The sequence below is a fragment of the Cervus canadensis genome, chromosome 29, assembly GCF_019320065.1.
Source record: "Cervus canadensis isolate Bull #8, Minnesota chromosome 29, ASM1932006v1, whole genome shotgun sequence".
Taxonomy (NCBI): Eukaryota; Metazoa; Chordata; class Mammalia; order Artiodactyla; family Cervidae; genus Cervus; species Cervus canadensis.
In genome coordinates this window covers 43,004,086-43,023,606 of record NC_057414.1, presented here as the reverse complement: position 1 = coordinate 43,023,606, position 19,521 = coordinate 43,004,086, and the positions used below count along the sequence as shown (strand labels likewise).

Genomic DNA, 19,521 nt, shown 5'->3' with positions numbered 1-19,521 from the left:
CACAGGAAGGAAAGCCACCCCGAGGCCACCTGGCACAAGTCCAGTCCGCAGGGCCCAGGCCTGACTGAGCAGGAAGGAGTCCGGTGGGGCACGGTTCCTGAACCAAGGTTTCCTGACTCCTGCCCAGGGGTCTTGTTCCCCACAGGGTGACTTCCATCAAAACAGGGATCTTCCAAACAACTGTGTTTATTGTGTCACAAAAATAAGGCATCTAGGGCACAAAACCGGGGGACAGGTTTCCACCAAAATAGAAAGGTGGGTTTGGAAGGCTCTCCGGTGGGGACACAGGAAACCCACCTGTGTCTACCTCGGGGGCCCCAGGAGGGCTTCCTGTGCCCTAGGGCTTCAGAGTTAGATTTTTGGTGTTATTTTTAAATAACCATAATCAGAGAGACGTGGTCAGGCTTGACAATGTTCTTCAGTGAGCCACAAGCCATAATTATTTTTAATGAATCCTGCTATTAACTTGGGAACAGTAAAATTATCTTGTGCAGGAGCTTTTGCATGTGTGTTAAAAGCACTGATGTGTGGGACTTCCCTGGTGGTCCAGTGGTTAAGACTCCATGTTTCCACTGCAGGGGGCGTGGATTCAATCCCTTTTCTGGGAACTAAGATCCCCCACGCCACACAGCACAGGCAAAAAAAAAAAAAGCATTGATTTGTTCAATTTAAGTGTTTCAAATATGTCCCAGTTTTTAAAAAAATAAATTTTTTTAGATTAAAAATTTTTTTAATTTATTTTGGCTGTGCTGGGTCTTTGTTGTTGAGAGGCTTTTCTCCAGCTGGGGTGACTGTGGGCTACTCTCCTTTGCAGAGCGCAGGCTTCTCATTGCCGTGGCTTCTCTTATTGTGGAGCACGGGCTCTAGGGCAAACGGTCCTCAGTAGTTGCAGTTCCCAGGCTCTGGAACACAGCAGACACAGTAGTTGTGGTGCTCACGCTTAGTAGCTCCGGGGCATGCAAGATCTACCCGGGTCAGGGATTGAACCCACGTCATCTGTATTGGCAGGTGGATTCTTTACCCAGCCATCAGGGAAGCCCCATGCCCCAGTTTTGACAATTGTGTTGAGGTACCAGCATGCCTTGGAGATACTGCGGGTTGTGTTCTAGACTATGTCAATAAAGCAAGTATCAAAATAAAGCAAGTCATACAATTTTTTTTTTTTTTGGTTTCCTAGTGCACATACCACATATTCCTAGTATACCACAGTCTATTAAGTGTGCAATAACTATGTCTAAAAAACAGTATACATCCTGTCAACTGAAAAAATCCACAACCTAAAGGTTGAGAATTACAGTTTTCTAAAAAAATTTTTTGGCTGTGGTGCGTTTTTGTTGCTGTGCCTGTGGGCTTTCTCTAGTTGTGGTGAGTTTGGGCTACTCTCTAGTTGCAGTTTTGGGCTTCTCATTGCAGTGGCTTCTCTGGTTTCACAGCACAGGTTCTAGGCCTGCAGGCTTCAGTAGTTGAGGTGCGTGGGCTTAGTTGCTCTGGGCCATGTGGCATCTTCCCAGACCAGGGATCAAACCTGTGTCCCCTGCATTGACAGGTGGCTTCTTAACCACTAGACCCCCAGGGAAGCCTGAGAATTATGTTTTATTGGGTGAACATTCTGAGATAGCTTGGAGGGACTGCTCCAAAGAGGTAAGGAATGAACCAGGGTATAGAGGAGTTTTTGCAATAAAAACCAGGTAGTGGGATCATTCAAAGATTACTGCTAAGTAAAGGAAACGAGACATGTTGAGTTAATGAATTTAGCGCTTTTCTATGTATGGAAAGATGTAAGAGTCTAATTAATTAGTCTGAAATAATTCCTCTGCTCTGCACCTGAACTATCTAGGGCCCGTATCCTATTCTTCCCCATCCCGGTTCCTCAGGGTGCACCGCTGGGCGTGGCTGCAGTGGTTGATGGCTGGATGGCCACCGCATCCTTTGTTCACTGATATGGCAGGTAACATTCTTTATCCACGTACTTAAAAAAATACTTTATTGCTAAAAAATGCTAACCATCATCTGAGCCTTCGCTGAGCGGCAAATCTATCAATATCAGCTGGGAAAAAAATGCACAACCTAAGAGCTGAGAGGTATGTTTATTTGGGGACCTTCCTGAGGAGTGTAGTCTGGGAAACAGCCTTTCAGAGAGCTCTGAGGAAACGTTCCAAAAAGGCAAAGGGAGAAATTGGGGTATACAGGATTTTTGCTGAAAAAAACAAATAAATGAAACTTAGAGTCAAACATCAAAAGATTACTGCTAATCACAAAAATCAGACATCTCGAGTTAATGGTTTTAGTGTTTTCTCTGGATGGCAAGATGCAAGAATCTGGGCTCAGTGCAATTATTCCTTTGATAGGCATCTCAGCTGTCTAGCGCCAGTATTCTGTCTTTCTCCATCCTGCATTCCCCTCAGGGTGCACAGCAAGGGGGCTGCCACAGTGACTGATGGCTCCCATGGCCACAGCATTCACTGTTTACCGAAATGGCGGGCAGTAATTCTTGTCCACAAAAACAAGATCTCAGATCACAATAACAAATATAATAATAATGGTGTTTCCCCAAATTACCAAAATGTGACACAGACATGAAGTGAGAAGATGCTGTTGGAAAAATGCTACCAATAGGCTTGCTCCATACAGGGTTGCCACAAATTTGGAAAAAAAAAAAATGTATTTTTGAGGAGCAATAAAACAAGTTTTGCCTGTATTTCTTCATTTTTGAAAAGTGCTAGGTGCCTCAAAGAATGGAAAAAGCCCCAGGCCCTGGTAGACTTCTGGGAGGCTCTGTATTGCTATGAACAGAGTTCTTTGCTCCCACCTCCTCTGAACCTCAGTCCCCTGCCCCAGCCCCTGGCTAATGGGATGAGTTGCTGCAGGGCCGCCCTTACTATTAATAACACCAGGTGGTGGGGATCCAGCGAGCGACCAGCACAAGTGCACAGCTACCCTTTGTGTGGCCCTGACCTTGAACCCAGCCCTTTCCTGGCTCCTTCCATGGCTTTCCCCACCACCACCAAACTTGGAGGGCAGAAACAGTCATCTCCATCTGGTTTAAAGGGGTAAGTAACTTGTCCTAGGTCACACAGCTGGTGGACGCAAATGCTCTAGACAGCTTTTTACCTCTAATACTATACTCAGGATACCTGCATATGGGGTGGGGTGAGAGCCTGTCCCAACCACCAGACACACGGGTGTACAAGTCCCCTGCTTTCATTAAACTCTCTGGGCCCTCGGTCCTGCCTGTGGCCTTGGCCTTGAAGCACTGACGCTAGGTGTAAGGTAGAATCGTGTCTCAGAAAGGCTCAGAGACCTCTGGAAGCTGCTGGGCCTGCTAGGCCTCAGGCTAACAGAGCATCCTGGGCAGGGGTCAAACCCAGGCACTCAGTGAAGGGCCCAGTTCTATGTCATACTGTTGGCAGGGGCTGTAATTCAATCTCGAGCAGTTAGGATTTCAGTCCAATGGCCTCTCTCCACCCACATTAATATTTTAAGGCTCAGAACTGAAACTGGGGTGACTGGGTTGAGTGCAGCCTGGGAGGGGGTGGTAAGCAGAGCCCAACCAGGGCTCTCCTTCTGCAGTCCTCTAGGAAATCCCCACTGTGCCAAGTGCCTAGGACTTTCTGGGTCAAAGGTGCTTTTGGTGCAGAAGGATGGAGTTCCCCTATATTCAGGGGAGGAGTCCTGGGTGGGTCCCTGGGTCCTGTCCTTACTAGCTGCCTGCCTTGGACATTGTTTTACCTCTAGGGTGAAGCTCAACCTTCTCACCTGAGAGACGAAGTGCTAATTATACTTAACATACTGCTGGCTTTGAAAGTTCAAAGATGCTGGAAACAAGTGTAAGGAGCTTGCCTATGGTCTGCCCAGTGACTTCCCTGCCAGGCCTCTCAGGCTAGACCACAGGAACCAATCTGCAGGAAGGCCAGAGACTGGGCAGGGACCTCCCAATCTCCCCCACTCCCCTGTTCCCTGATCCATCCTAAGGCCCATCACCCATACCATGTGTCTGCTCTAAGACAGAATTTAGCATCAAGGAGCTTTCAGAAATTTTTTTCTGATCTCCTAGAAGAAAAGACTTTACGCTTGGAACACACTCCTCCCAGCACCAGCACCTGCCGTAGCAAATTTCTCTCCAAGCCTTGTCCACGTGTGCACAAACGATCACATTTTGGTGATCAGAATGTACATTGCATTCTCGTCTTACACAGTATTGTCTTCCGAGGCTGGTTTGCTACAAGGATGTGCATTATTCATGACTCAATGTCAGCTGCTGGATAAGAAGCCACACCAAGCAGCGACTGCACGTAACAACAGGAGGGCTGGGGTGTCCTGCTCGCTGCACACATACTGTACATCCACCCGTTCACCCTTCACAACAACCCTGTGCCCTGCGAATGATAACCCATTTTACAGCTGAGGAAACTGAGGCTCAACCCAAAGTCATAAAGGTAGCAAGCGCTGAGCCAGGACTTCATTTGTTCAGCAAATATTTCTTTTTAAAAACGTTTTCTTTTTTGGCTGTGCTGCATCTTCATTGCTGCGTGGGCTTTTCTCTAGTTGCAGCAAGTGGGGGCTACTCTTTGCAGTGCATGGGCTTCTCATTGCGGCAGCTTCTCTTGCTGCAGACCACAGGATCTAGGGCGTGCAGGCTTCAGGAGCTGCGGCACGTGGGCTCAATAGTTGCAGCCCCTAGAGCTAGGAGCAACTAGAGCTCTGGAGCGCAGGTTCAGTAATTGTGGTGCATGGGCTTGGTTGCTCCACAGCATGTAGGATCTTCCCAGACCAGGGATCGAACCTGTGTCTCCTGCATTGACAGGTGGATTCTTTACCACTGAGCCACCAGGGAAGACCTTTTCAGCAAATATTTCTGGCATACTGAAGGCACTCAAGGGAAAAATGAACCCTTCCTACCAGCTTCACTCCTGAACATTTAGGTTATTTCCAGCTTTCTTCAGTGAGAAATACGTGGTGATGGCCAGTTTTGTACACGTATTCGGGGCTTTTTGCTGCTTACGAGTTCTTGTTTGGGGAGGAAGTCTTGGGGATGGGTGCTACCTCAAGGGTTGTGGGCATATTTATCCTTCTCGATTTCTCCTTTGGGTGGTGATGTGTCTGACAGTTTTCCTAAACACCCACTGTGTGTTGGATACATCATCACAGATGATTCAGGAAAGTTGCTCCTATTATTCTCATTGCAGAGGTAAAAGCAGCCTGAGGTTCCTGACTGCCTAGGAGAGATGTCTTCTCAACCTTTCAAAGCCCAGCTCAAATACCCCCTAATGTAAAATTTAATATTTTAGCATTACCATGCCAAGCTACCACAGTCTCTGCCATGGAGGTTTTGCGTGGAGTTGACAACCCCAGGGCTAAGGGTGGGCCCTGACTGGCCGGGCCCAGGATGGGCCATTGAGAGCAAGTCCAGGACTTTAGTTTGACTTGCGGGAAGTTTTGTATCCATACAGGCACGATGCTTTTCACATGAGGGAACCAGGACACCTGCCTTGCTCTTCACCTTCTTCACCGTAGCCACGGGTCCTCGCCTGAGGCATTCAGCCTTCACAGGACAGTCTCCACATCCATTAAATGGAAGCAGTAATGGACATAACTTTCCAACACCTTTAACGAGGAAATTTCTTATTCCTACAACGAATTGTGATCCCACAGGAAGCTGTGGGTTCTAATAGCCCAAACCAGCAGACAGAGTCCCTCAAATGACAGAGGCCCAGCCTCACTTCCTGTACCCCTTCCTCCCGGCCACGTTTCAAGCATTCCTGTGAGATTACCAGGCCGCTGCCACGGGACAGTGGCAATAAAGGCCCGTCACCTGGGCAGACCATAGCCACAGCCCCACCTTCTCAGGGCTGGTATTTTTAGACAAAGTCCTTGGCCCTCTTATCTAAATGGCCTGACTGGAGACCTTGACTTCTCAGCTTTCCCAACATCCAGCTCCTCCTCTCCCCAAAGTGCTGGGTTGGCTTCCAGCTCCGTCCAGTTCAGTGTCCAGGCCCACCTCCACAGCTGTCTTGACAAAAGCCCCCTTTCATCATAATCCTTTGTTCAATGAACCCCCCCCCCCCGCTTTTTTTCCCTCTTGGAGCAAGTGCAGCCAAGCACACACTGCTAAGAAGAGATGTTTTCTTCCTGAAGACTGTGAAATCCGCACACATAAGCCATTTCCTGTATGCCAGGCGCTGAATTTCCTAAGCAACCAGGGAAAAGAGGATCCGTAATTTTTAAATGTATCCGTACTCCAATATACTTTTGGAAAGGACTGGGGCGCCGGGGCAGCACATGGGGTAAATGGAGAGGGGGGGCCCTGACCCGCCCCCCCCCCCCCCCCACCTCCGCGGGCAAAGGTGTGTTAGTCACAGTCACGGGACTGCCTCCTGTGCGGGGGCGGGCGGGGCGGCCTCCACAAAGCCAGGAGCCCCCGCGACACTCACCTTTGGCCAGTGTTCAGGGAGGTCGCGGGGAAGCCGCCCCGCCCGCCCCGCGCCCATAGGCCCAGGCATCCTCAGCACCACGGACAGGGAAACTGAGGCTTCAGAGGGTAGGGCCGGCGGCGCGGCCTTGAACCTGTCTTCCCCCTTTCGGGCCTCGGCTTCTGACCCGGGGACAATAATTTCTCACGCTCCAGCTTGGACGGGGCGTGGCCATGCTTCGCGGAGAGCGGAGCCGGCGCCGGGAAACGTTCTAAAAACACACGTACGGAGCTGCAGAAGGAGGTGCCTCGCTCCAAGGTCGTGGGGAAAGAGAAGCCGGCCTCTGGGCACCCACTTCCTGCCTGCCCGCCCCCTGCCAGGCCCCAGCTTCTGCTGTCCTGCAGGTTTTGAGGGGGGTCCAAGCAAAGTTTCAGCCCCCAAAGCCGAGGTCTGGCTCTCCCGAAGTTCAAGGGCCGCCCGACCCCCGACCGCTCTCGGAGAGCCCCCAAGCGGGTTTACTAGCTTTCTCCATCCCTGCCACCCCAGAAGCCGGCTCGACGCTCCGCCCCCTTGAGACCCCGCCCCTTATAGGCCCCGCCTCCTTCCCCCGCAGAACCCGGGACTGGCAGGGAGGCGGGGCGGGGCCGGTGTGCTCCCGCAGCCAATGGGAAGGCGGCGTGGAGAGGGCGGAGGCGGTTGTGATGCGCCGGGGCCGGCGGGCCGCGGCCAATCAGCGGCGAGCGCGAGGGCGGGCTGTGACGCGGCCGGCGCTCCTCGTGCGGCGGCGGTATAGGAGCGAGCGCCACGGCGAACGGGACCAGCGGAGCTCTGCCGCCGCCCGCCACTCGCTACCTCCGCGCCGCCGCCGCCGCCCCGCATCGGTCCGCCGCGCCCCCAGCCGCCCGCGCCCCGGGCCTGCCCGTCAGCAAGGGGGCGAGCGGCCTCGGCGCCCGGCCTCCGTGAGGGGGGCGTCCGGCCGGACCCTGAGCCTCGCCTTCACGCGCTGCGGCCGACCGCGCCTCCTCGGCCGCCTGCCCGGCATGAAGACCAAGTTCTGCAACGGGGGCGAGGCGGAGCCCTCGCCTCTCGGGCTGCTGCTGAGCTGCGGCAGCGGCAGCGCGGCCCCGGCGCCCGGCGTGGGGCAGCAACGCGACGCCGCCAGTGACCGCGAGCCCAAGCAGCTGGGCGGGCGGCAGCCGCCGCTCGCGCTGCCCCCGCCGCCGCCGCCGCCGCTGCCGCTGCCCCCGCCGCCCCCGCCGCCACCACCGGCGGACGACCAGCCCGAGCCCCGGACGCGGCGCAGGGCCTATCTGTGGTGCAAGGAGTTCCTGCCCGGCGCCTGGCGGGGCCTTCGTGAGGACCAGTTCCACATCAGTGTCATCAGGTCGGTGGCGGCGGGGGCGGGCGGTCAGGTGACGCCGGCCGGGGGCGGGGCCCGATGAAAGGGGCGCGGGCCCGACCGGGGGGCTCTGCGGCCGACTAAGCCTCCTTTCTCTAGCCCTTCTGAAATAGGGGCCAGATTCAGTAAAACGGACCCCGCGGCCCCTCAAGGCCACCCTCCCACCCCAGGCCTGAAGGCAGGCTGTTGAAAACATACCAGTGTCGTGGGAAAGCAGGTCTCTTCTAAGGAGAACAATACTGTTCGGTCACAAAGTACACTTTGTACAGAAGCTTAAAATGGGTCTGAAAGAAGTGAAAGTGTTGGTCGTTCAGTCATGTCTGACTCTTTGTGACTCCATGGGCTGTAGCCCACCAGGCTCCTCCATCCATGGGGATTCTCCAGGCAAGGATACTGGAATGGGTTGCCATGCCCTCCTCCAGGGGATCTTCTCAACCCAGGGATCGCACCCGGGTCTCCTGCATAGGCAGGCGGATTCTTTACCGTCTGAGCCACCCAGGAAGCCCGAAATATGTCTAGCAAGTCCCTTTGGGTTTAGGGCCTTGAATGAAGGAGGGATATTGTGGCCGGCTTAAAAAAAAATCACTTGGTGACTTTTGCTTTTAGTTCCTCTAGTCCAAGATTAGATCTCTTTCCTGCCGAAAGAGACATTTGTATGCGGTGAAGGGGTGGCCTCTGTTCATTCCTCACTAACCTTGCAGACATGTAGGTGGGTGACAAGCCAAAATTAGGATATGTGGCTCTAAAAATAACTATTAAGAGGAAGGTAAAAAGATTTTGCCCCCTTTTTTAAGCTTAGAAAACTTAATCATAAGTTTAAATTACAAGAAGCGTGTATGTGTGTGTGTGTGTGTACGTATTCAGGCTTAACCAGAAAACATAAATTTGGTTTTTGTCAATACTGCACCTTTGAGATGACCACTTAGCGTTTAGTAGGCTTCCTTCTGTTGAGACATTTAAAAATGTGTGGTCTTTACTGCTAATTTTCTTTAACTGTTTGACCAGGTTGAGTGCAGTGTCTAGAAACTGGCTGGCTGGCTGCCACCAATAATTCTGAAATCCAGTTTTCGTCATTTGATTCCTTTTCTGTGCCCAGTGTTTCACCAGAGCCGCAAATGCAGCAGAATTAACTGACCTTCACTTTCTTTTTGTGCCAGTGGCCTTTCTTACAGATATGCTTACGAGCAGTGAGAGTTGAAGAGAAAGGAAAGCCCAAGAATTGCCTAATTAAACGTTAGGGCAAGGTTTTGTTTTTTTGTTTTTTTCCTCCCCAAATGAAACTTTCTTCCAAGCTATCACATTTAGTTAGGCCTGAAAATTCTCTGTGAGAGGATTGTCCCATGTGCTGTTCAGATCATCCAGCTGTACAGTGGAAGGTGTAAAGGGGCAGTGTCTTGCCTGAGGTCAGTGGCTCTGAGCCGACCTTAGGGCGAGCTGCCCAGCCTCTTGAACCCACTGCCTACTCCAGTGCTGTCTCCTGTTGCCTCTGAAAACATCTGGACACCCTGGATCCAGCTGTAGGTGTTTTTGTGACCCCTTTCTGGGGAGTGTCACTCATTAACGAAACCTTTTGGGTTTTGCACAAATCTGACAATCTAAAAGCTTAGAGGATGTTGATGAAAAAACTAATCAGTCAATCTAGGAAAGAAATGGGAAGTTTTATTTGAGTGAGGCTGAGCCTCGTAACCCAGAGACAGTCTCTGAGAGCTCTAAGAACTGTTGGGGGTGTGGGGAGCTGTGTGTACGTGGCCAAGAGCGACCTTGCTAACAAGTACACGTCTCAGCAGAAGGCTGCTGCTAATCAGGAGGAACAGACATCTGTGTTAATGATCTCAGTGTGGGAAGGTGCCGGAATCCGGCTTTGTGAAATATTTCTCCTGGAAACAATCTGAGGGCCAATTCTGTCATGTTTCCTAGAGCAAGAAGTACCTCATCCTAATCTTTGCCCTGAATTCCTTTTGGGATGTATGTGAGTCAGTGACTATAGTGGCTAATGATTTGATTCTTATAGAACTGGACGGTAGGCAAGATTCTCTACAGTCCTTTCCCTTTGGGTATTAATTTAACCAAGGTTTAGGAGGCATGTGGTGAGTAACTCCATGGTGCTAGCAATGCTCATTACCAGATCAGGGGAGGATTTCCTTGATGTGCTGTTAGTGGACTAGGCCCTCTGAATAGTAACCAAAAGCCTTGGACCATGTATCTTAGTAGTCTGTTATGCTCTAAGAAACAGCTGCCTCTTGTTGCTTCTTCCCACATGTAGAGCTATACTACTATAATCTTGGTTTTACAGAGCTATATACTTAGTCAATCATTTCAAATTATCTAATGGCCATTAATTTTATTGGAGGCTTAGTCACACATTTGGTAACTCAGGAGACAGTAATCTTATAAAATAGGCAGAATGCAAGTAATATAGCTAGTGACATTAACAAGGTCACAAGTGAGTATTTAAACTACGATCTTGTGTTAGGTGCAGCCCAGTCTCTTCTGGGTCAATTGCTGTCTTGAAGGGAAATGATGTATTGGCATTGTAAATATGATATATCTATGTATGATATACTTTAAGGGAAATGATGTATTGGCACTAAAGTTCACCAAAGATGTCTGCACATGCAGGGTGAGTGAGCCCTGAGAGGACTGAGACAGAAAGGATCAAGAGAGGAGTTTCGTGGTTGACTCCAGAAGAAGGAAATTGATCTTTATGGTTGAGTGGGTATTTCTGCCATTGGGTAGGGCTGGTTAAGAATGTAATACCCCAGAGGGGAGGGAGGAGGCTGAAATGGGCAGAGAAGAATTTTATGTTTAAATTTTTCATGTCTTGCCTTAAAATACAAATTTTTATTTCATCAAGAATGTTTTGTTTCTTTTCTCCAAGAATTGGTAATCTTGGAAGACACAGCTTTCCTATTGGCTTGGTGGACCTTTTAGAATAATGTTGTATGATGTGGTGTCAGCTCTGTTTTCTGGAATAATGTAGTTATGGAATGAGTTGAATGAGGAGAAATGATGTGTTTTAGGGTATAGAAAGTGGGTGATGCCTAGTTTAAAAAAAAAAGAAGAGACAGTTCAGAGTGGGGAGAGGGGTACACCTGGTTGAAATTCAGTGGCCCTCCACAGCCAGCTCCTTTCTAGGTTCTGGCGATCACATCCCCTGGCCCCTGTCTCCAGCCCCGGCTTTCTGCTGGGTGCTGGTCCGTCTTCGGTTTATGAGCGCTTGCCCAGCTCAGCCCAGCCAGTCTGTCCCACGTTTAACCCTTTTGCTCCTCCCCCGCCCTGGAATATGCTTCTCCTGCCTTTTTTTTTTCCTTTTTCTTTGAACTATTAATATTAACAGCAGCCTGCTGGTGCCCCAGGGTTATTCTCAGTCTTCTCATTCTCTCTGGAAGCCTTTGTCAACAGTCGATGGCAGCTAAACCCTGGTGACCTGCTTCTGCGCCCACACCGCCCGTCTGCTCCTGCCTTGCTGTCCTGGCTCAGACCCTGGAACAGGAGGCGCTTGTGCTGTGGGTTGCCTCACCCTCGTTCAGTACCCCATTGCCAGGGATTTCTCAAATATCCTGACTCCTTTGTTTGAAAGTTTACTGTGGCTTCTGTAGCTGGAAAATAAAATCCAAACTTGTTTGCATGTGTTACACTTGGGCCCCAGCCTTACTTTTTCAGAGTGGTTCGTTTTTTGTTATTGTTTTATAAATTTCTCCTTTCCTCGAACCAGCGACAACGAACTGAGCTAGTTACACTTGACCTTGTATTTCTTGAATGAGCTTTGTGTTTCCAGGCCTTTCTTTGCTCCTACACTCTACTTGGCAGCCCGGTGTCTGCTTTCAAAATACCTCCTTCAAGGCCTAAGTTAGAGAGCCAGAAGAATTAATTTCTTCCTTAGGTTTCTTCTATAGCACTTTCTGCATAGACACCTTTGTGTCACAGCACTTACCGTATTGTCTGTTTATTTGTTCAACTGTGTTAGATTGAATTTTTAGAGGGAGGTCATGTGCATCTTTACATCTCCAGCAGTAGAAAAGCGCCTAACTTTAGCCCCTGGATTTTAGCTTAAATTGGCTTCTTTTCTGTCCTTCTAATGTGATGACAGGGATCTTTGTCATCAGACTGCTGGTTGCCCAAGTCCCTCCAGCTAAGAGTGGTATAGGGAAAGAGAAAAATTATCGTAACATGAAAATTGTCTGTAATGAGCTGACCACTTGAGAGTTTTCTGCGTGCCCGGACGTCATAGCTGAACATCAGCTTGTACCTCTGCCATCAAATCAGTGTTATTGTCACACTTGGTGCTGGTTGGTAAAGCGGTCACAGTTGTGAAATGCAATTGTTAATCTTGCAAAAGATGCATGATGTCTTGTAAGTTTGAAGAAAGAAATGTTTGAGGACTGAAAGTTTCACACATGTCCCTCCACGGCCAACTACTAGTTAAGAAATGATGGGGTAGATGGTACCACAAGCTCTTCAAAATTGAATCGTTTGAGTATCAAGACAGAGAGGTCCTTGAAAAAGACTGGTAAAATCTTCAGCTGTATTTGCACAATTCTACAGCAGAAGTTAAAGAAGGAGTGAGTTGTGCTTTATGGTGCCATCGTAAATGTTTTTGGAAAAATTAAGCCAAAATTCTCTACTTGGTTTCCTTTTTATGTCATAGTTCCATTTATAACCTACATTATGTTACATGTAAAAACATAAATGATTCTGTTTCATTTTTCAAGATAAAGTTTCATTTACACTCTGTTTTTACTACGCACTGAAAATTTGGTCCTTTAGGTGGCTTTACTTCTTTCCAAAAAAGAAAAAAAGAATAAACTTTAGAGCAGTTTTAGATTAACAGCCAAGTTGGGCATAAAGTACAGAGTTCGCTTTTTACCTCCCCCTCCCGCACAGCCGCCGTCAGTGTTGGTCATTCTCCTTGCGCAGTGGTACCCTGTTACAGTCCACGGACCTGCACCGACATGTCAGTATCATGGTCCACAGTTTACATTAGGGTTCACCCCTGGTGGTGCATTTTGGAAAAATGCATAATGACGTGTCGTATCCACCGCTGTAGGCTCCTACAGAAGAGCCTCATGACCCCCAAAGTCCTGTGTCCTCTGTTTATCCCACCCTCCCCTCAACTCCTGATCTTTTTAGTGTCTCCATAGGTTTGCCTTTTCTAGAATGTCATATGGTTGGACTCATGCAGTATAGCCTTTTCAGATTGCCTTCTTTCACTTGATAAACATTTACATTTACTCCATGTCTTTTCATGGCTTGATAGTCTTAATGCTGAATCATTTCCCATGGTCTGGGTGTACCACAGTTTTATCCATTGGCCTACTGAAGCATATTTTTGATTGCTTCCAAGTTGTGACAGTTATGAATACAGCTCTTAGGAACATCCTTGTGCAGGTTTTTGTGTGGACATAATTTTTCAGATCGTTGGGGTAAAGAGCAAGCACGGTTGCTGGATTATATGGTGAGAGTGTTTATGTAAGAAGCCACCTAAGAGGCCGTGCCACTGCGCATGCCCGTCAGCATGAGTGAGGGCTCCTGCTGCTCCACGCCCGCATCAGTGTTTGATGTCAGTTTTCTGGATTTTGGCCATTTGAGAAGGTATGTAATGGGATCTGGTTTTAATTTGTGATTCTCTAATGACAAGTGATGTGAAGCATCTTTTCATATGCGTACTTGCCATCTGTATATCTTCCTTGGTTGTTTGTTTAGGTTTTTTGCCCATTTTCAATCAGGTTGTTTTCTTATTGTTGAATTTTGAGAGTTCTTTGAATATTTTAGATAATAGTCCTTTATCAGAGGACTTCCCTGGTGCCACTAGTGGTAAAGAATCCGCCTGCCAGTGCAGGAGACACAAGAGATGTGGGTTCGATCCCTGAGTTGGGAAGATCCCCTGGAGGAGGGAATGGCAACCCACTCCAGTATTCTTGCGTGGGAAATCCATGGACAGAGGAGCCCGGCGGGCCACAGTCCGTGGGTTGTAAAGAGCCAGACACGACTGAGTGACGGAGTGCCACCTTTATCAGATTTGTCGTTTGCAGATATTTTCTTCCAGTTTGTGGCTTTGTCTTCACTTTCTCTGGATAGTGCCTTTTGCAGAGCAGAATTGTTTAATCTTAATGAAGTCCAGCTTATGAATTATTTCTTTCATGGATCCTGTCTTTGGAGTTGTACCTAAAACCTCATCACCATGCCCAAGGTCTTCTAGATTTTCTTCAGTGTGATTTTCTAGTTTTATAGTTTTGCATTTTACATTTAGGTCAGTCATTCAATTTGAGGTTCTTTTTTTTTTTCTCACTGCACAGCTTGCAGGATCTCAGATCCCCAACCAGAGATTGAACCCAGGCCCATGACAGTGAAAGTGTCAAATCCTAACCACTAGACCACCCGGGAATGCTCTATTTTGAGTTAATTTTTGTGAAGATATAAGGTCTGTATCTAGAGTTCGTTTTTCTTTTGGCTGGGCTTCGAGGTTTGGGGGATCTTAGTTCCCTAGCCAGGCATCGAACCCATGACCCCTGGAATAAAAGCTCAGAGTCCTAACCACTGGACCACTAGGGAATTCCCTACATTTCATTTTTCGCTTGTGGATGTCCAGTTGTTCCAGCACCATTTTTGAAAAGACTGTCCTTTCTCCACAGTTTTGTCTTTGCTCTCTGTCAAGATCAGTTGACTATGTGGGTCTGTTCCTAGGCTCTGCATGCTGTTCCATTGATCTCTATGTCTTTTTTTTTTTTTTTTGCCAGTATCACAGTGTCTTGATTACCATAGCTTTGTAGTAAAGTCTTGAAATCTGATAGGATTAGTTCTTAGACTTTGTTCTTTTTTAACATCAAGCTGGCTATTCTAGGTCTTTTGCTTCTCCATATAGCTTTAGAATCAGTTTACTGACATCCGCAAAATAACTTGATGGGATTTTTATTGGGATTGCATGAATATATAGGCCCAGTAGGGAAGAACGGGCATCTTGACAGTATTGAGTCTTACTCTTCGCAGACATGGGACATGTCTCCATGTATTTAGTTCTTCTTTGATGTCTTTCTTTAGAATTTTGTAGTTTTCCTCATATAGATCTTGTACATATTTTATTAGGTTTATACCTCAGTATTTAATTTTGGGGAGTGCTAATGTAAATAATATGTTTTTAATTTCAGTTTCTACTTGTTCATCGCTCATATATAGGAAGGAGACTGACTTTTGTGTATTAACCTTGTATCATATAACCTTGTTGTAACTGCTTAGTTGTTTTCTTTCAGTCTAGTCTCTGGCTTGCTCAGCTCTGACCCTGATGCCCATGCTCTCCTTTCCAGTTTTCTTCTCCAGTGAAGCCCTGGCCACCAGCCTAGACTGGCCACCTCCCCGCTCCCTGATCTCAGCGTCTGCCCACTGGCAGGGAGTCTTGTACCGCCCTAGGACAGCCATCGTCTTCAGCTTTCCATCAGCCTGTTGTGCGTCTGTAGCTGGACTGCCATCTCCCTGTATATCAACATTCAATCATCTCACTGCGCCTAACCCTTTTTTTGTTGTTCAGTATCATAGTAGTCCAGGGGCTGGTGATGAAACAATAAAATGTAAGGCCTGGGAGGTCTAGGTGGGCTGGAAGGGATGTGGGCACTTTGTGGAGAAAGTGAGAGCATCCCTGAATTCACTCTGAGAGGGGGAAGGACCTTGCAGGTGGGAAGAGAAGGCAGAGGCGGGCTGTGTCCCAAGGACGCTCAGGTTGGTGGCTTGAAATGGGTATCTTCAGAATACTTTCTGAAGGACACCTGGTCATGTCTGGACACCTTTTGATTGTCACGGTTTCATGGTGGTGGTGGAGATCCTGGCACCTGGTGGGTAGAGGGCAGGGACACTGTTCTGAACGTCCTACAGCGCACAGCGCAGCGCTTTCCTCTCGTGCCCCCAGTAGCGATGGGGCTGAGGGTTGTGCAGCCTGGAGTAGAGGACTGAAGACGGAGCTTTCTCCACCCGGCACACCCTTAATAAATGAGCTTTTGTGCTTCCACTGCAGGGGACATGGGTTCAGTCCCTGGTCAGTGAACCAAGATCCCGTGTGCCCTGAAGTGTGGGCCCCCCCCCAAAATTAACCTTTGCTTTGCAATTGGTGGCAACCGACTGACGTCATTCCGCACTAGACCCCATTACATTGTTTTACTGAGCAACGTGCTGAAGGCCCTGCAGCTGTCTGCAGGGCCAGCGGCCCACCTGGGACAAAGCCTCTGCCTTAACTGTGTCCGCAGACTCGGTGCTGAGACGGCTGGGCGCTCAGACACCTGCTCCCGATGATGGCACAGCCGTGCTGTCATGGAGCTGAAGGGGTTTTTCCCCCTGAGCTGTGGTTGGTTCAAGTTGAATTTTAGATGGTTAGAAGAAATTTTTCAAAAGTGCACTTTGCGCCCCCCACCTTGTTTGTGTTCTAAATTCAGGTATTTAGGAATTTAGATATTTAGATGTTCAGGAATTTAGATATCATCTAAATATGTTTCAGTATTATCCTGTCTTCCATCTTCCCCGCTTACAGCCCTATGGACTTAGGATACTTTTTTCTGCTTAGGTATTGGTTATGATGTTAACTTTTTTCTAGTCATCTTGACATTTATTTATTTTATTCTTTATAATTTTATTTCATTTTTTTCTTTTGGCCACACCGTGCAGCATGTCGGATCTTAGTTCCCCAACCGGGGATCCGGCTTGTGCCCTCTGCAATGGAAGCATGGAGTCTTTAACTACTGGACCATGAGTGAGGTCCTCTTGACTTTTAGATGGTGCTTTTGCAGCTCCTGGGTGCAGGCCCTGAGCCTTAGGGAGGCCAAGTCCTGTGTGTGCTGGGTTTTGAACCAGGTAACTTGTGGACAGTTTGCAGAGGTTTCAGTAACTTTCTGTTTTTCAGCAGAGTGCAGTCGGTTTGGTGCAGACCAGAAACTAACCACTGCAGTTTAGCAGTGTAAGCCTTTGTATTAAAGGCTTCCCTGGAGCAGGCAGCATCTTGGGTTTCTCATTATTTAAGCTGACTCTTTTTGCAAGTGATTAAAAATAATATAGATGTTTTTGATGGATGAATGGATGAGCAGAGTGTGGCATATACATACAATCAGATATTATCCAGCTTTGATAAAAAAGGAGATGCTGAAATGTTACAGCATGGTGAACCTGGCGGACGTTATGCTAAGTGAAATAAGCCAGTCCCCAAAAGACAAATACTGCCTGACACCACTGCTGTGAGTTCCCGAGAGGAGTCAAGTTCATGGGGACACAGTATCCTGGTGGGTGCCAGGGACTGGGGTGGGGAATGGGGAGTTTGTGTTTAAAGGGGGTCAGCTTTATGAGATGAAGAGCTGTGGAGGTGGAAGGTGGTGATTCTCAGCAGTGTGAATGTACCTAACGGACAGTCACAAATAGCTCAGATGGCAGACTGTGTGTTATGTGTGTTCTACCTCAAACTTACAGATTGGAAAGGAATGCACTCTGGATGTTTGACATTAGGAATGGCGTATTGCAAGACCCTGGGCACTGCACCAAAGTGTAGTGTCCCCACAGCGTGGATTTTCCTCAAGTAGAGCGTTGTAGAATCAAACAAATACCTCATTAAGACTTGGGTAAGTCTACAGATAAAGGATCCAAGCCATTTGTAAAGCTACTTGAACACACGTTGCTAGAACAGAAGCTGTGTTACCCAGTGAACCGCTGTCTAGTGAGCTGATTTTACCCCAGAACTTTCAGAGGTGGTTTCTCTGGGACAGTCTGCGTGCTGGGCGCAGGCCCTGCCCCGCATTCTCTGTATCACTGTACTTAACGGGGCCAGCACTTCCTGTCCCCGGTGAGTACTCGCCGCTCCGGGCATGACGTTCTCAGGTGCCCAGCGCCTGCCCCGCGTGGACCGGCTTCCTGCCGCCACGTCAGAGTGACACAGCTCAGCTCGGCTGAGTCAGATCTGCTGGGCTCTTCCGCCTTAACGGGCTTAGCGTGGACTCAAACTTGACCTCCTTTCTGCACGTGGAGGGTATTTTCCATCTATGAGAACTTCCCAGAGCAACCAAACTTGACTGACAGTCTTAACAGCCAATACCTGAAAAACACCCCCCAAAAATTTCAGTGTTTTTTCACAAGGTGGGTGAAGAGTCGGGAAGGATTTGTGAAATAGCCGTGCAAGCAAGATGCCATCTTGCCCTGCAGCTTCTTGGCTGGAGCGAGGAGGGCCGGGCTGGGCCAGGTGTCCACCTGGAGAATGAGCCTTAGAGGGACCAGAGGGCTGGGAGGATGGCCTTTCCCATTGCTGGGGCTGCAGCCACTTTCCTTGGCTTCCCTGTGTTCCAGTCAGGTTTCCTGGCTCTCGGTGTTGGAGTGGGGAGTGCTTCTGCCACCTCTGGCCTCCGGGGAAAGTGCAGCAGTGCCCTAAGTGGGGAGCTGATAAAAAGTCAGCAGTGTTTCCTCATTGGCCTCATGGCGGGGACGTGGGGACGTGTTCATCATCTTCTCCCTCCTTGAAAATCTCCACTGCCATTAAGTCTGGAAATGAATTGTACTTTATCCCAAATGTGACAGTGAAGTGAAGTGAAGTGAAGTCGCTCAGTCGTGTCCGACTCTCTGCGACCCCATGGACTGTAGCCTACCAGGATCCTCAGTCCATGGGATTTTCCAGGCAAGAAGACTGGAGTGGGTTGCCATTTCCTTCTCCAAATGTGACAGTAGCCTGTTGGAAATGTAGGGACCGAAGGGGGCAACAGGACAGGACGGTTGGGTGGCATCGCCGACTCGATGGACATGAGTTTGAGCAGACGCCAGGAGTTAGTGAAGGACAGGGAACCTGGGGTGCTGCAGCCCATGGGCTCACAAAGAGTCGGACAGGACTCAGTGACTGAACAACAACAACAATTAGCAAATTAAGGGGGTCTCGATCAAGTTTGTGCCCTACCAGGTTTGGGGGCTTTGCCCTGTGTGTAGGTAGCATGTACATTTCCCCGAGCCCTTTTATTGTGTAACATGGTCGTCTTCAGTTGGAAAGGGTTATGCTGTAGGTTCTGGAACAGTGGGGCTAATGTAGAAAAAGACAAGTCAGAAAAAAATCAAGTTGGCTGAATCTAGAACTGGCTCTCGAGTTGAAGGTTAGAAAAATCACCAAGAAGCAAATTCATCATTATTATTATAGAGTGCCATCAGCGAAAAATACTTTGGTTTTTTTAAGGACTCTGCCAGGAAATTCAGGGCTGAAAATGAGGCCTGGGCCTAAAAGTCCTGAAACATACCCAGGGTCTTATCTGTTATGTGACTAGAGGAAGGAAATCAGCAGGAAAGTTTCAGTTAACTGGAGCCAAAGTTACTAAACATTTCCCTTAATTTTCTAAAGAGAAAGTGTGAAAATAAGAAAAAGCAAGACTAAGAATTCAGAACATTTCCTGGTCTGCCTTGGGAGCTGCTCACATCTGAGCTTCTCTGTGTGTGTGTCTTACCTCCTGGGACTCTTCAGTGCTGTTTTGTGTTCATGATGAGGGCCGCAGACCAGTGAGGGGCTCGAAACATTAACAGGTACCTCGTATTTGCCACCCTAGATTTAAGGCAGGAATGAAGGGGAGGTGTGAAGAGTTTTTAGATTTTACACAAGAGTATTTCATTTGTTAACCTCTGATTATCTTGTGGTTAGGATGGTACTTCATACGACTTGGTGATTAACCAGGAAATTCAGTTGAGTGGGATAGCTCCCTTCTTTTTGTTTGTGCAGTGATT

At 48.5% G+C, this 19,521-nt stretch overlaps 1 protein-coding gene across 3 annotated transcripts in view; it reads left to right on the top strand.

The window, feature by feature from the left end:
- The first annotated feature begins 7,158 nt into the window (after positions 1 to 7,158).
- CHKA (choline kinase alpha) overlaps positions 7,159 to 19,521 on the top strand; it is a 56,916-nt gene continuing 44,553 nt past the window's right edge. For all 3 annotated transcript variants that reach the window (XM_043451705.1, XM_043451703.1, XM_043451706.1), the window contains exon 1: positions 7,159 to 7,794. In XM_043451705.1, coding sequence (XP_043307640.1) covers positions 7,451 to 7,794 — 344 coding nt within the window. In that variant the 5' untranslated portion in view covers positions 7,159 to 7,450. The remainder of the gene's footprint in view (positions 7,795 to 19,521) is intronic.